The sequence below is a fragment of the Salmo salar genome, chromosome ssa09 (assembly GCF_905237065.1).
Source record: "Salmo salar chromosome ssa09, Ssal_v3.1, whole genome shotgun sequence".
Classification (NCBI taxonomy): domain Eukaryota; kingdom Metazoa; phylum Chordata; class Actinopteri; order Salmoniformes; family Salmonidae; genus Salmo; species Salmo salar.
This window is the reverse complement of record NC_059450.1, coordinates 2,745,053-2,762,401: the sequence shown is the minus strand read 5'-3', so window position 1 is coordinate 2,762,401 and position 17,349 is coordinate 2,745,053. Positions and strand designations below refer to the sequence as shown.

Genomic DNA, 17,349 nt, shown 5'->3' with positions numbered 1-17,349 from the left:
GCCACCTCTTTTGCATAATTTTCTTTGAACAATACCATTTTCCAATTCATCGTCAACCCAGGGGGCTCTAACAGTTCAAATCAAATCAAATTGAATGTTGTTTGTCACATGCACCAAATTCAACAGGTGTAGACCTTACCGTGAAGTGCTTACTTACAAGTCCTAAACCAACAATGCAGTTTTAAGAAAATACAGTTAAGAAAATATCTACTAAATAAACAAAAGGAAAAAAAAGAAAAAAGTAACACAATAAAATAATAAAAATGAGGCTATATACAGGGGGTACCGGTACCGAGTCAATATGCAGGGGTACAGGTTAGTTGAGGAAATTTCTACAGGTAGGTAGGAGTAAAGTGACTATGCATAGATAATAAACAGCGAGTAGCAACAGTGTAAAAAAAAGGGGGGTGGTGGTGGTCATTGTAAATAATCCTGTGGCCATTTGATTAATTGTTCAGCAGTCTTATGGCCTGGGGGTAGAAGCTGTTAAGGAGCCTTTTGGACCTAGACTTTGAGCTCCGGTACCGCTTGCTGTGCGGTAGCAGAGAGAACAGTCTATGACTTGGGTGACTGGAGTCTTTGACAATTTTTTGGGCCTACCTCTGACACCACCTAGTATATAAATGTAGGTCCTGGATGGCAGGAAGCTTTGCCCCAACTCTCGACCCGCTCAACTACAGCCCCGTCGTTATGAATGGGGGCGTGTTCTGCCCTCCTTTTCCTGTAGTCCACGATCATCTCCTTTGTCTTGCTCACGTTGAGGGAGAGGTTATTGTCCTGGCACCACACTACCAGGTCTATAACCTCCTCCCTATAGGCTGTCTCATCGTTGTCGGTGATCAGGCCTACCACCGTTGTGTCTTCAGGAAACTTAATGATGGTTTTGGAGTCATGCTTGGCCACGCAGTCGTGGATGAACAAGGAGAACAGGAGGGGACTAAGCACACACCCCTTAGGGGTCCTGTGTTGAGGATCAGCAATGCAGATTTGTTGTTGCCTACTCTTACCACCTGGGGCCTACCTGTCAGGAAGTCCAGGATCCAGTTGCAGAAGGAAGTGTTTAGTTCCAGGGTCCTTAGCTTAGTGATGAGCTTTGAGGGCACTGTGATGTTGAGAGTTGAGCTGTAGTCAATGAACAGCATTCTCATATACAGTTGAAGTCGGATTTTTACATACACTTAGGTTGGAATCATTAAAACTCAATTTTCAACCACTCCACAAATTTCTTGTTAACAAACTATAGTTTGGCAAGTTATGTGAAATATCTGTATGTAAACAATTGTTGGAAAAATGACTTGTGTCATGCACGAAGTAGATGTCCTAACTGACTTGCCAAAACTATAGTTTGTTAACAAGAAATTTGTGGAGTGGTTGAAAAACGAGTTTTAATGAATCCAACCTAAGTGTATGTAAACTTCCGACTTCAACTGTAACTCGTCTGGTAGGCTTGTGTTACTGGGCAGCTCTCGGCTGTGCTTTCCTTTGTAGTCCCTAATAGTTTGCAAGCCCTGCCACATCCGACGAGCGTCGGAGCCAGTGCCTTAGGATTCAATCTTAGTCCTGTATTGATGCTTTGCCTGTTTGTTGGTTAGTCTGAGGGCATAGCGGGATTTCTTATAAGCGTCCGGATTAGTTTCCCGCTCCTTGAAAGAGGCAGCTCTAACCTTTAGCTCGGTGCGGATGTTGCCTGTAACTCATGGCTTTTGGTTGGTATATGTACGTACGGTCAGTGTGGGGACGATGTCGTCAATGCACTTATTTTTGAAGCCGGTGACTGAGGTGGTATACTCCTCAATGCCATTGGATGAATCCCAGAACATATTCCAGTCTGTGCTAGCAAAACAGTCCTGTAGCGTAGAATCCCCGTCATCTGACCACTTCCGCATTGAGCGAGTCACTGGTACTTCCTGCTTTAGTTTTTGCTTTTAAGCAGGAATCAGGAGGATGGAATTATGGTCAGATTTTCCAAATGGAGGGCGAGGGAGAGCTTTGTACGCGTCTCTGTGAGTAGAGTAAAGATGGTCTAGAGATTGTTTTCCTCTGGTTGCACATGTGACATGCTGGTAGAAATGAGGTAAAATGAATTTAAGTTTGCCTGCGTTAAAGTCCCCGTCCACTCACAGTTAATTTCTTAACAGGTGCATGTTTGTCAACAATTGGAGCAAAGCTCTGCAGCATTAGTGAATATTTGATCAATACAAGTGGATGTCACAGATAGAACACTATTGGTATGCACTCTAGTTGGTTGAGTGATAACCTGGGTGATATTATAGGCATTAGTCACAGTTAGAAGCTACCTCTTGAGAGGAAAGCTAGTTGTTAATAACCAGTCAATGTTCAGGTCACCCAGAAAATAGACCTCTCTGTTACCATCAGACACATTATCAAGTATTGCACACATATTATCCAAACACTGACTGTTTGCACTTGGTGGCCTATAGCAGCACTCCAAAAGAAGAGGCTTTAGATGAGGCAGGTGATCCTGCAACCACAACACTTCAACAACATTTGACATTCCTCTCTAAACTTTAGAGGAATATCTAATATAACATAATAAACTTTCTACTTGTACTGTTTGAAATTGGATTTCAAAGCTTTTGCTGATAACCATCCCATTGTTTTATCAGTGAATGTTACTTTATCCACATATTGACTTGTTTATCTCTGTCTATTAATGTAGCACAGAGCTGTATGAAGAAGAGGGAAGGCCATGTCTGAGAAGAAATCCCGAAGTTCGGACATCTGTCCCAAATGCGGCATCTGCAGCTGGAGTGCCGACAGCTACTTGTGGAGCTGCAAGAAATGCTCCCGGAGTTCCCGAAATGATCCGGGCCTTCGGGGTCCGGAGGGGGTAGGGCCGATGGAGGAGCAAGGAGCACGTTCCACCTCATGTCCGCGGCGATGGAGAGAGAGGAAGTGTAGCAGTACCGTAATGGGGAAAGTCGACATAGACGTCCCCTGTCGGAAAGCCCTTTCTAGGCGCTCTCTCCGGCAGAAGTTCCAGGATGCAGTGGGCCAGTGCTTCCCTCTCCGCACTGACCACCACCAACATCACCACCACCATCACGGCTGCCCAACGGGAGCCTACCGGGGGGCCTTTTCTGTGCTCCTCTGGACCAAGCGTCCGATCCATGTCACGGAGCTCATGCAGGACAAGTGCCCCTTCTCGTCCAAGTCAGAGCTGGCCCACTGCTGGCACCTCATCAAGAAGCATGCCACCCACCCCAGCGCCATTGTGGGCCTAGAGGTTGCCCAAGCCGCCAAGGCTGCACAGGCTGCTGGCAAAGAACCAGTCCCGTCCGCTTACACATCCCCGCCTTCGACACCTCTTTCATGGGAAGGCATCTGCTTGAGTAGGCCCCTGAGCATTGAGGACTGGGATCTCTCCCATCCGCATGGCAGAGCAGCCTATGGTGGCAGCCATACAGATAACATCCTGGTCCCTGACCTCCTGCAGATCAACAATAGCCCGTGTTACTGGGGCGTTCTGGACCGCTTCCAGGCAGAGGAGCTCCTGGAAGGCCAGCCCGAGGGCACCTTCCTCCTCCGCGACTCGGCCCAGGACAAGTTCCTCTTCTCCGTCAGCTTCCGCCGCTATAGCCGCTCTCTCCATGCGCGTATCGAGCAGAACGGCAAGCGTTTCAGCTTCGATGGCCGCGATCCGTGCATGTACAGGGACCCCAGCGTGACAGGCCTGCTCCGGCACTACAGCGACCCAGCCACATGCCTCTTCTTTGAGCCCCTCCTGTCCCGCCCTCTGGCCCAGACTTTCCCATTCACCCTGCAGCACCTGTGTCGCGCAGTGATCTGTAGCTGCACTACGTACCAGGGCATCAAGATCCTTCCACTGCCTTATCAGCTCAGGGACTATCTTAGGCAGTACCACTACTAGTGAAATGGGGCTTGTGCAGTATAAAACAATGACAATTTCTGACTTCATAATTATAGTCCCATGGGTTACTACTCTTCCATATTGACCATGTTTCATTGGTTTTTAGAGACTTGTGAAGACCCTTACTGCCTTCAGAAAGTATTCACACCCATAGACTTTTTACACATTTTGTTGTGTTAAAATTGAGATTGTGTGTCACTGGCCTACACACAATATCAAATAATGTCAAAGTGGAATTATGTTTTTAAAAATGTTTACAAATTAATTAAAAATGAAAAGCTGAAATGTCTTGAGTCAATAAGTATTCAACCCCTGGCAAGCCTAAATAAGTTCAGGAGAAACAATTTGCTTAACAAGTCACATAATAAGTTGCATGGACTCACTGTGTGCGATAATAGTGTTTAACATGATTTTTGAATGATTACCTCAGCTCTGTACCCTACACATACAGTACAATTATCTTTAAGGTCCATCAGTCGAGCAATACATTTCAAATATAGATTAAACCACAAAGACCAGGGAGATTTTCCAATGCCTTGCAAAGAAGGGCACCTATTGGTAGATGGGTAAAAAAAACAGATTGAATATCCCTTTGAGCATTATGAAGTTCTTAATTAAACTTTGGATGGTGTATCAATACATCCTGTCACTACGAAGATACAGGCGTCCTTTCTAACCTAGTTACCGGAGAGGAAGGAAACCGCTCAGGTATTTCACCATGTGGCCAATAGTGACTTTAAAACAGTTACAGAGTTTAATGGCTGTGATAGGAGAAAACTGAGGATGGATCAACAATATTGTAGTTACTTCACAATACTAACCTAAATGACAGAGTGAAAAGTAGGAAGCCTGTAAAGAATAAAAATGTTCCAAAACATGCATCCTGTTTGCAACAAGGCACTAAAGTAAAACTGCAAAAAATGTGGCAAAGAAATTAACTTTATGTCCTGAATACAAAGTGTTATGTTTGGGACAAACCCAGCACAACACATCACTGAGTACCACTCTTCATATTTTCAAGCATGGTCATGGTTACATCATGTTATGGGTATGCTTGTTATCGGCAAGGAGTAGGGATTTTCTTACCCAGATGACATTGAATGTTCCTATGTGGCCTAGTTACAGTTTTGGCTTAAATCGTCTTGAAAATCTATAGCAAGACTTGAAAATGGCTGTCTAGCAATGATCAACAACCACTTTGACAGAGCTTGACGAATGTTAAAGATAAAATAAAAGTATTGTACAATCTAGGTGTACAAAGCTCTTAGAGACTTACCCAGAAAGACTTACAGCTTTAATAGCTGCCAATGGTGATTCAAACATGTATTGACTCAGGGGTGTGAATACCTCTGTAAATGAGATATTTTAGAATTTGATTGCATGGTACAGTGAATGATTGTAGTCATAAGTATTGTAAATGCTATGAGGAACTGCACATCTGGTTTGAAAGCGATCTCTTCTGGATAATGTAGCCTAACATCCCAATACAATAATCCTTGCCTCCTCACAGTGACTGCTGTAGATGTGGAGTATGATAACACACAGAAACACTTTAGTGTATTTTATTATGTACATTTACACATATAATGCAATATGTGAAGACTGTTTAAAAGTGGTTTCATGGCCTAAATGTGGTCCTCGTTTTTATACAGACCTTTTTCAGTCTCATTGCTGGAGGATGCAGAGGGATGCAGTCTTATCTGACGCCACAAGATGGCGATATAAATGCACTGTTCATACTCAAGGTATGGTTTACTCATGCAGTGCAAGTGGGTTAAGGCATCTAATCATACAATACCGTACTTTACAGTCTCTCTTAGTAATACATAGTACAGCATATTGATGACCGGTATTCACCTCCTGTTATTCGTGTCTTAGTGGCTGACACAGTTTAGTTTCTAAAGTCTGTCTGTCTTGGTTGACACAACATTTCATGTTGTTTTTCAGCCCCAGCGTAGTACATACAATGGATACTGTTTCATATTAGCCCTGTATTGAGAGCACGAATACCCCAGTGATATATTGAGTCATGGTCTTCATAGTACATACAATGGATACTGTTTCATATTAGCCCTGTATAGAGAGCACGAATACCCCAGTGATATATTGAGTCATGGTCTTCATAGTACATACAATGGATACTGTTTCATATTAGCCCTGTATAGAGAGCACGAATACCCCAGTGATATATTGAGTCATGGTCTTCATAGTACATACAATGGATACTGTTTCATATTAGCCCTGTATTTATTTTTTTGTTTATTTATTTTTTCACCTTTATTTAACCAGGTAGGCAAGTTGAGAACAAGTTCTCATTTACAATTGCGACCTGGCATATAGAGAGCACGAATACCCCAGTGATATATTGAGTCATGGTCTTCATAATATCACTTCCTCAAAATGCTAAAATTGTCAACCACCGAAGCAGCCTTTATTTAATATCATTCACTACATGGATACTGCAGGCTACTTCTCAATACAAACAATCAATGCTCCATCATCATACCTCTTTTCTGTGACATTCTATTTTGCAGAACTAACAATTTTTTGTTTTCCCAAGTCGAGAACCTGTTGTCACATCAACAGAACGAATATCCTCGGTCTTGTAGAAAAGCACTTCTGTCTTCACACTTAACCATGCCCTTACCTCTTTCACTGATCTCTAAGACAATTTAATGGTTTGGAAATATTTGCCTTTCAAGTGTGGGGAAACAATTCTTAGTGCTCTCTACAAATGGCACCTTTAAATGTCATCTCTATCCAGAGATTTGGAAAGATAAGAAATAAACGGTACTGTATATTCTCCCTCTCTATCCTAATTCATGTCATTTGTTTATGTAGGGGTAATTTATCTTACACACTCTTAAGTGTTGTCATTCTGCAACTGAAGGTTGATGGGAGATTAAACAGTAGTAGTATAGTAGACTATTGTTCAAAGCTGGTCAACATGTGATGCATGAAATAGTTAGGGGTAGCATCCCTATTTTCCACCCTTATCCCTAAGCACACTAAGCACACATTTAACAATGGTGGAAACTCCCTCCAGCCAATGCTTATACCAAACTAATGCTTTAAAATCTGTGCGGGAAGTGTGCACACATTGGGTGAAGGATAGAGAATTAGGACGCAGACAATGTTTCTAGATGATGAAAATAAGTGGCTTCTCAATGACAGAGATGCAGGAGGCATACTTATTGATCTGTCCACACCACAGAAATGACATACTAATGTGTCTAAGATGATCCAGTTATCATTGCAGTAAGAACCCATCCAAAGCTTAACATTAGCTATATGTTTCCATTAACTTGTCCAGTCATTTTTTGACGACATTTAGAAAGTTTGCATAGAAAATAGAATAAAACTGGGCACAGACGTAAATTCAACATCTATTTGTATAAAGGGAAAGTCAGCCACGTTGGAAATAACGTTGATTCAACCATTGTATGCCCAGTGGGGACAATTGCCTGCTACGGTGCATTTCCATTGAACTGTCTGTCTTGTGTCGATAAAAACAGCTGGACGTAATGATGTCATACCCCAAAAAAACAAATGAGTGTTGAATAAAAGTGAGGTGGTTGAAGTGTTTCCATTATCTGTCATAAGCGTCGATGAAAGGGGACCAAAGCGCAGTGGGTATAGTGCTCATCTTCTTTTATTATTTAATAAAGTGAACACTTAAACAAAAAGAACAAACCGACAATCAACAGTTCCGTATGGCACATAGGCTATACTGAAAACAACCACCCACAAACCCAAAGGAAAAAATAGGCTGCCTAAGTATGGCTTCCAATCAGAGACAACGAGAAACACCTGCCTCTGCGACAGCACTGCTCCTACCCCAGCCTCGGACGCGTCCACCTCCACTATGAATGGCAAAGAGGGATCCGGATGCGCCAGCACCGGAGCGTCGGTAAACAGAACCTTCAGACGACGGAAGGCTCTGTCCGCCTCTGCCGACCACCGCAGTCGCACCGGACCCCCCTTCATCAGTGAGGTAATGGGAGCTGCCATCTGACCAAAACCCCGGATAAACCTCCGGTAATAATTGGCGAACCCCAAGAACCGCTGCACCTCCTTCACCGTGGTAGGGGTCGGCCAATTACGCACAGCCGTAACGCGGTCACATTCCATCACCACCCCTGTGGTGGAAATGTGATATCCCAGAAAAGAGACGGCTCGTTTGGAGAGCTCACATTTCTCAGCCTTGACATATAGGTTATGCTCCAGCAGCCGCCCAAGCACTTTGCGCACCAGAGCCACATGCGCGGCGCGTGTGGCGGAGTAGATCAGGATGTCATCGATGTACACCACCACACCCTGTCCGAGCATGTCTCTGAGAACCTCGTCCACAAAGGATTGGAAGACAGCGGGAGCATTTTTTAACCCATACGGCATGACGAGGTACTCATAATGGCCAGATGTGGTACTAAATGCGGTTTTCCACTCGTCTCCATCTCGGATACGCACCAGGTTATACGCGCTCCTGAGATCTAGTTTGGTGAAGAAGCGCGCCCCGTGAAATGACTCCCCTGCCGTAGCAATGAGAGGTAGTGGGTAACTGAACCCCACTGTGATAGAATTTAGACCTCTATAGTCAATGCACGGGCGCAGGCCTCCCTCCTTCTTCTTCACAAAAAAGAAGTTCGAGGAGACGGGTGATTTAGATGGTCGAATGTATCCCTGTCTCAAGGACTCAGTGACGTATGTCTCCATAGCCACTGTCTCCTCCTGAGACAGAGGATACACGTGACTTTTAGGAAGGGCCGCATCAGCCTGGAGGTTTATCGCACAATCCCCCTGTCGATGGGGTGGTAATTGAGTCACCTTCGTTTTACTGAAGGCGATAGCCAAATCGGCATATTCAGAGGGAATGTGCATGGTAGAGACTTGGTCTGGACTCTCCACCGTGGTTGCACCGAAGGAAACTCCTATACACCTACCTGAGCACTCCCTCGACCACCCCTTAAGAGCCCTCTGCCTCCACGAAATCTGAGGGTTGTGAGTGGCTAGCCAGGGGATTCCCAGTACCACCGGAAACGCCGGGGAGTCAATGAGGAATAGGCTGATACGTTCCACATGACCCCCCCACGTCGCCATAACCAGTGGCACAGTAACCTCCCCCACTTGGCCGGACCCTAGCGGTCGACTATCTAAGGCGTGCACAGGGAAGGGGTGGTCCAGCTGAACCAGGGGAATCCCTAACCTATTAGCGACCCCACGGTCCATAAAACTCCCAGCCGCACCTGAATTGACTAGTGCCTTATACTGGAAGTGAGGGGGAAAATCGGGAAAACAAACTGAAGTGTACATGTGGTCGACAGGGGGCTCTGGGTGTGGCTGGTGCTGACTCACCTGGGGGGTCGATGTAGTGCTCTGCCTGCCATCAGAACTCCCGGGTGGACCCCTCCAGCACCGGTCCGCAGTGTGTCCTCTGCGCCCACAGTGGGTGCAGGAGAGGCCCCCCCTCTGGTCCTCCTCGAAGCAGCTCCTCATATCTCCATGGGCAGTGGAGCAGGAGGGCTGGGAGGTGGAACGAACAGGCCCCAACTAGAACGTCCCCGGGCAGCCAGCAGGTTGTCCAGCCTGATGGACAAATCCACCAGCTGGTCTAGGGTGATGGTGTGGTCCCTACATGCCAGCTCCCGGTGGACATCCTCTCAGAGACTGCAACGATAGTGATCCATCAGGGCCTGCTCATTCCACCCCGATCCCGCGGCGAGAGTCCGGAACTCCAGGGCGAAGTCCTGAGCGCTCCTCGTCCCCTGTCTCAAGTGAAACAACCGCTCACCCGCAGCCTTGCCCTCCAGGGGATGATCGAATACCGCCCGGAAGCGACGGGTGAACTCCGGGTAGTCGGCCCGAGCCGAGTCTGGGCCATCCCAGACCGCGTTGGCCCATTCCAGGGCTCTACCCGTAAGACAAGAGACGAGGACGCTCACTTTTTCTTCGTCGGAGGGAGAGGGGCGGGGACGGTCGCCAGGTACAGTTCAATCTAGAGCAAAAACCCCTTACACCCTGCGGCCGTCCCATCAAATTCCCTCGGCGGCGTAATCCGGATCCCGCTCGAGCCCGCTTCAGGGGGCGTCGGTAGGGGCGCCAGCTGAGGAACCGGAGCTGGTCTGGTGGGGAAGCACCTCTCTCCCAGCTCTCCAATCCTCTCTCCCAGCTCTCCAATCAGCACCTCTCTCCCAGCTCTCCAATTGATCAATTAATACCACTGATTCTCCTGATGAGATGGATTGAAAGAAAAACAGCAGGACTGTGGCCCTTGACGGCTGGTAATAGAAAATGAAGAGGTTGTGAATAATTCTATAATTTCTCCATGTCATTCCCTTCTTACCTCCAGGTGTATCCCATGTAAAGGGTCCCGGTACCCCCCACACTCCCCAAGCCTGCCGTGGCCATCTTGCCCTTCAATCTGCCCCTCTGTCAGACCACTACAGAGAAAGGACAGATGGAGGTCAGTAAGGCTTAAGGGCCAACATATACAGTACATTTAGACAGTATTTACACCCCTTGACTTTTACCATATTTTGTTGTTACAGCCTGAATTTAAAATGGATTAAATTGAGTATTCAAGTCCTTTGTTATGGCAAACATTAATTCGTTCAGGAGTAAAAATGTGCTAAACAAGTCACATAATAAGTTGCATGGACTCACTCTGTGTGCAATTTTTATATGACTACCTCACCTCATCACCACATATACAATTATCTGTAAGGTCCCTCAGTCGAGCAGTGACTTTCGAACACAGTTTCAACCACAAAGACCAGGGAGGTTTTCTAATGCCTCGTAAAGAAGGGCACCTATTGGTAGATTGGTTAAAAAAAATACGGACATTGAATATCCCTTTCAGCATGTTGAAGTTATTAATTACACTTTGGATGGTGTATCAATACACCCAGTCACTACAAAGATACAAGCGTCATTCCAAACCCAGTTGCAGGAGAGGAAGGAAGCTGCTCAGGGATTTCACCATGAGGCCCATGGTGATGTCAAAACAGTTACAGACTTTAATGGTTGTGATAGGAGAAAACTGAGGATGGATCAACAACATTGTAGTTACTACTGATACTGTTTGGTTTCTGAGCTTTAACAATTATTAATCAATAGTTATAAAAGAGACATGAGGGGTGGAGCCATAATGAAGCTTGGGAGGGGCTGAGTGCAGGAATAATGGTCACATGTCGCAGTACCGATAAGGGGAGGAACCGTTTATATTATACTTAAACTCTTCCAAATAAAACTATGGCGGAGCCGCAAAAGCACTTTTGTGCAAGGGTGTTTATTTACATCTTGATTCCGAAGAAAAACACTACTACCACAAAAGTATACATTATGTGGACAGCTAAACAGTGCTGCCCCATCAACAGCCTCAATGAAAAGGTCCCCCCTTGAACTGAAAGAGGCTCCTTTGGTACGGGTAGCCCCTCCCATCAGAACATACCAAAGTCAAATTAATCAAGCCATTACATACATCAAAGAATACATTTTCCACTCAACTAAACATTTGTGACCGACCTGCTCGATTCGGTCTTATGTAGCAACATTTGAAATTGTGTTTTTTACATTGGATAAAAGTAGAGAAAATTGTATATCATACACTCAGTGGTGTGAAGTACTTAAGTAAAAATACTTTAATATGGAGTGCCAAAGTGTGCTCAGAGTGCACTCGGGACGTTTGTAAACTCAAGAGCGTTTTTAGATTGTCCGTTCGTAAATTCAGAGCGTTTTGCTCTTGGAGCGTTCAGAGCGCACACTGGATGCTCAGGCCAAGGGGTAGGGTTGATCTGAGCGTTCTGACCTAGTAACAGCAGTCAAGCACTCAAACTAACTGGCTAACGTTGGCTAGCTTGCTAGCTACTTTTACTCTCCCTAGCAGAGCTGGTTAGGTTGTTTTTACATTATCCAGAGCATTGGTGACTGCAACTGTGCTGCTGGCAACAATTTAATTACGTTTTTGTGCCAATGTTTACTGACACCGGCCATATTCAAAGGCTGTTGAGTGTTCGTAAATTCGTCAGTTATTCTGCGCTCTGGCACACCAAGACTAAAGTGCTCTGAAATCGGAGTAGATAGCCATAGCGAATTTACCAGCTACGTCTATTGACAGTTGTCGCAGTGACATCATGAACATTCTACTGAAATGGTTACTTGCATAGTGGAGTTTTTTTGTTTAGACATGTAGCTTGCTAGCTAAACAATGAACCTCAATCACAACTCATTCAAAAAAAATCAGCGGCTGTCTACTTTGAGTTTGAAACACAGCCCTAATCAGTTGTAGAACTGAATGCCTTCAACTGAAACGTGTCTTCTGCATTTAACCCAACCCCTCTGAACCAGAGAGGTGCGGGGAGCTGCCTTAATCGACATCCACGTCTTCAGGGCCCGGGGAACAGTGGGTTAACTAAACTCAGACAAAAAAAAACCATCCCTATTTCAGGACCCAGTTTTTCAAAGATAATTTGTAAAAATCCAAATAACTTCACAGATCTTCATTGTAAAGGGCTGAAACACTGTTTCCCATGCTTGTTCAATGAACCATAAACAATTAATGAACATGCACCTGTGGAAAGGTCGTTAAGACACTAACAACTAACAGACGGTAGGCAATTAAGGTCACAGTTATGAAAACTTAGGACACTAAAGAGGCCTTTCTACTAACTCTGAAAAACACCAAAAGAAAGATGCCCAGGGTCCCTGCTCATCTGCGTGAACGTGCCTTAGGCATGCTGCAAGGAAGCATGAGGACTGCAGATGTGGCCAGGGCAATAAATTGCAATGTCCATACTGTGAGATGCCTAAGACAGCGCTACAGGGAGACAGGACGGACAGCTGGTTCGTCCTCGCAGTGGCAGACCACGTGTAACAACACCTGCCCAGGATCGGTACATCTGAACATCACACCTGCGGGACAGGTACAGGATGGCAACAACAACTGCCCGAGTTACACCAGGAACGCCCAATCCCTCCATCAGTGCTCAGACTGTCCGCAATAGACTGAGAGAGGCTGGACTGAGGGCTTGTAGGCCTGTTGTAAGGCAGGTCCTCACCAGACATCACCGGGCAACAACGTCACCTATGGGCACAAACCCACCGTCGCTGGACCAGACAGGACTGGCAAAAAGTGCTCTTCACTGATGAGTCGTGATTTTGTTTTTCCAGGGGTGATGGTCGGATTCGCATTTATCGTTGAAGGAATGAGCGTTACACCGAGGCCTGTACTCTGGAGCAGGGTCGATTTTGAGGTGGAGGGTCCGTTATAGTCTGGGGCGGTGTGTCACAGCATCATCGGACTGAGCTTGTTGTCATTGCAGGCAATCTCAACGCTGTGCGTTACAGGGATGACATCCTCCTCCCTCATGTGGTACCCTTCCTGCAGGCTCATCCTGACATGACCCTCCAGCATGACAATGCCACCAGCCATACTGCTCGTTCTGTGCGGGATTTCCTGCAAGACAGGAATGTCAGTGTTCTGCCATGGCCAGCGAAGAGCCCGGATCTCAATCCGATTGAGCACATCTGGGACCTGTTGGATTGGAGGGTGAGGGCTAGGGCCATTCCCCCAGAAATGTCCGGGAACTTGCAGGTGCCTTGGTGGAAGAGTGGGGTAACATCTCACAGCAAGAACGGGCAAATCTGGTGCAGTCCATGAGGAGGAGATGCACTGCAGTACTTAATGCAGCTGATGGCCACACCCGATACTGACTGTTACTTTTCATTTTGACCCCCCCTTTGTTCAGGGACACATTATTCCATTTCTGTTAGTCACATGTCTGTGGAACTTGTTCAGTTTGTCAAATCTTGTTATGTTCATACAAATATTTGCACGCGTTAGGTTTGCTGAAAATAAACACAGTTGACAGTGAGAGGACGTTTCTTTTTTTTCTGAGTTTACCTTGTCTGCTCGGGGATTTGATTCAGCAACCTTTCGGTTATTGGCCCAATGCACTAACCACTAGGCTACCTGCCACCCCTACCCTACCCTACCCAACCCATCATGACTCTGCAGGTAGCTAACCAACCAGGTTTAATCTTAGCTAGCTAACATTAGGCTATAGCTAACAATCCAAATGGCTCTGAGATACGAATAATACAACTACACAGACCATACGCGTAACGTTAGCTAGCGAGCCAGCTATGTAGCTAGCTAGACTCTCTTACCCATATACATGGATGGACGCTTCTCCCTCTCTGTCACGGATGCCATGGTTGCCCTTAGTCTGAAGATGTAATCCGGAGACATGTGTTTTATACAACAGCCTTCTGTGTGTTCTCTTTTCGACTCCGTCTGCATATTTGCAAACACCAGAATTTTCTCCACCTCCTTAGCTATCATACTCTAATTCCACTGATTTCAAAACTCAGTCCTCCAGAAAATGGAGAGCAACACTTTAGGCAGTTCTACTACGTGATATTTTTTTTAAAAGCCGCGTTAGAAAGGATTACCTACACTTACTGACCAGCTCATGTTATGGCTCATCTCTCGGCATGTCCAGCCCACTCATTATCTCAGCCAATCATGGCTAGGGGGAAGGTTGCTGACTTTTTCTGTGGCTAAACCAACTAGGCTCATAATTGAATAATTGTATTCGTATTTACAGATGGCATACAAGTTTGTTATTAAGGCACATGAAAGTTCAGATGTTCCAGAAGGCATTTCTACCAAAAAATACATTTTTATAAAAATAAAAAACGTTTACATTCAAATGGCTCTCCTGTGAAGTAATGACACGACATACGCCTAGTTTCCTGAAACGAGTCACATTTTATCCTTATTGTACCTTTGCAATCGGTTTCTCATAATTCAATATAGCACAATATAATACATTTACATAACCTATCGCTACTGACATGGTGTCTTCCAATACTCCCATTGAATTGAACGCGCAATTCGGGACAGGCACTACAAAGCCAGCCTGATTGCTGTAGCTCGGGTCCTTAATTCAGCATACACGGAAGCTGAAGAGACAGAGAGAGGAACAGAAACAAACAGAGCGCTCCTCCAAAACATTTATAAGTACAATAAACGTAATTTAAATTAAACATGAAAGCTTCTCTGCATATTCTTTATACCATACTGTTACTGAAGGGAGGTAAGAATAATGTGTGTAATGTATGAACTGAGATCACTAGGTTAACTTGTGTGTTGACCCACATTGCTAATGTAGCTGAAAACGGAGCAGGGATTGTGAGATGAGTATGTGTGTGGGTGTGTTAGCTTAGCAAATGCGGACTTCTCCGTCACATTACCTTCCTCCTCTCCTGAGACAACCATGATCAGGAGCCGGGATAGGTAGTCCGCCGTAACATTTACATTTCTTGCCTTGTGAAGGATACAGAACCGGAAGGGCTGGAGCTCCAGGTACCACCTGGTCACGTGACCATTCCGATCCTTCGTGGTCTGGATCCAGGTCATGGTTCTGTGGTCTGTGTGCAGGTCAAATTCTCTCCCAAGAAGGTAGTACCGGAGGCTGTCTAGTGCCCACTTTATAGCCAGGCACTCGAATATCTGGTATCCCTGGGCAAGAGCTTTCGACTCAGGTACAGCACAGGTAGCTCTCCTCCTGGCTCCCCTTGGGCCTGTACAGCTCCAATTCCCACAGCTGAAGCGTCCACCTGTACGAGGAACCTCTTCTGAAAATCAGCGCTCTGGAGAACAGGGGATGAGCACTGGCATTTTTTCAGCGTCGTGAACGCTTCCTCACACTCCTCAATCTACTTCACAGGATTGCTGGCCACCTTTTTGAAGTGAGGTTGGTCAGGGGAACTGCAACGGTGGAGAACTGTGAATGAATCTCCGGTACCACCATGGCAGACCTAGAAAGGACTTCACTGGTCTCTTGGTTCAGGGTTGGGGCTGTTCCTGATGGACTCGACTTTGTCCATCTGAGGCTGAACTTCACCCTTACCCAGCTGGTAACCCAAGTACTTTGTCTCCTGTTTCGCCCACTCACACTTCAGGAGGTTAAACGTGAGGCCCGCATCATGGATCTTCCTCAGGACTCTGCTAAGATGCTGTATGTGCTCCTCCCAGGAGTCATCCAAGTTGGCAGCACAGCAATCATCACAGTCCTGGAGGACTTCTGGAAAGTCACAGGGCCCATGAAGCCCAAACGGCATAACCTTGAACTGGAACAGGTCCATCGGCATCCAGAAGGCAGTGTAGGCCTTGGACTGTTCATCCAGGGGCACCTGCTAGTACCCTTTGCAGAGATCCAACGTGGTGATGTAATGTGCTCTACCTATTTTCTGCAGTAAGTCGTCAATGCGGGGCATGGGTTAGGCATCAAACTGGGAGATGGAATTCACCTTACGGAAGTCCATGCAGACACGCAGAGAGGCATCTTTCTTTGGGAGATGGCAATTCACTTGACGATGGCTTGACAACCTCCATCTCTATCGTGGTGCGGACCTCTTCCTTGAGGGCTACCACCAGCCTCCCAGGCACATGGTAAGGATGCTGGCACACAGGGTTCTGGTCAGACTTCAAATGGATGATATGTTCCAGGATCTTGGTTCTTTCTGACTGAAGAGGGCTGGATACTCGCCAAACAGCTGCTTCAGCTCATCTTGATTTCCTTCTTCCAGGTGAGCCAGTATGACCTCTGCTCGTCCCTTGCATGCCTCTGTGACCCCATCCGACTCATCCTCTTCTTCTACTCAGCGAACCAGAAAGGACGGCCCCTTGGAGATTTCCTCTCTTTTCTGCCAGGCCTTGAGGAGGTAGGTTTGCTTCTCCTTGTCCAGGTGCAGCACCTCGTAGGTTCCCAGGCCCATCTTCCTCCTGATTAGGTATGGTTCTTTCCACTGCACGAGGAGCTTGCTGCTAGATAAGGGAAGGAGGAGCAGGAGTTTCTGTTCTGGCTCAAACTCTCTGTCCTGGCTCGAACTCTCTGTGACAAGTGTGCTGGTCATACCCACTCTTCTGGGCCTTCTGGTTTTGCTGAAGGTTCATCCTGGCTTCCTCTTGGTAGCTCTCCAGCCTGTCACGCATCTGGAGCACTTACTGGACAATCCCCTTTCCTCAGGCAGAGACTTGTGGACCCTCCCAGGACTTCTTTAGCAGGTCCAGTGGTCCCTGTACTGGCCATAAATAGATTACTTTGAATGGCAAGAAACCCGTCGATTCCCAAGGCACCTCCCTGTGAGCAAAAAGCAGTAAGGGTAACCACTTAACCACTTATCCCAGTCTTGCCAGTGTCAGCCACAAACTTCCTCAGTATGTTCTTGAGCATTTGATTGAACCTCTCTATGAGCCCATCCGTTTGGGGATGTTAGGGAGTGGTCCTCAAGCCCTTGATGCCCAGCTGTTGGTGGAGTTGAACCCTCAGTCACGAGGTGAAGTTTGTCCTTTGGTCTGTCAGGATTTCATCAGGTGTTCCTACATGAGAGAAGAACTGAACAAGAGCACTGCTTATTTTTGGAGTGGTTATGGAACGGAGTGGGAAGGCTTT

General features: G+C 46.3%; 1 protein-coding gene across 1 annotated transcript; it reads left to right on the top strand.

The window, feature by feature from the left end:
• Nucleotides 1-2,700: 2,700 nt before the first annotated feature.
• On the top strand, nucleotides 2,701-4,070 carry LOC106610610 (suppressor of cytokine signaling 4-like). The gene has a single exon (XM_045687058.1). The coding sequence runs from the start codon at nucleotides 2,711-2,713 to the stop codon at nucleotides 3,890-3,892; it is 1,182 nt and encodes a 393-aa protein (XP_045543014.1). The 5' UTR covers nucleotides 2,701-2,710; the 3' UTR covers nucleotides 3,893-4,070.
• Nucleotides 4,071-17,349: the final 13,279 nt, after the last annotated feature.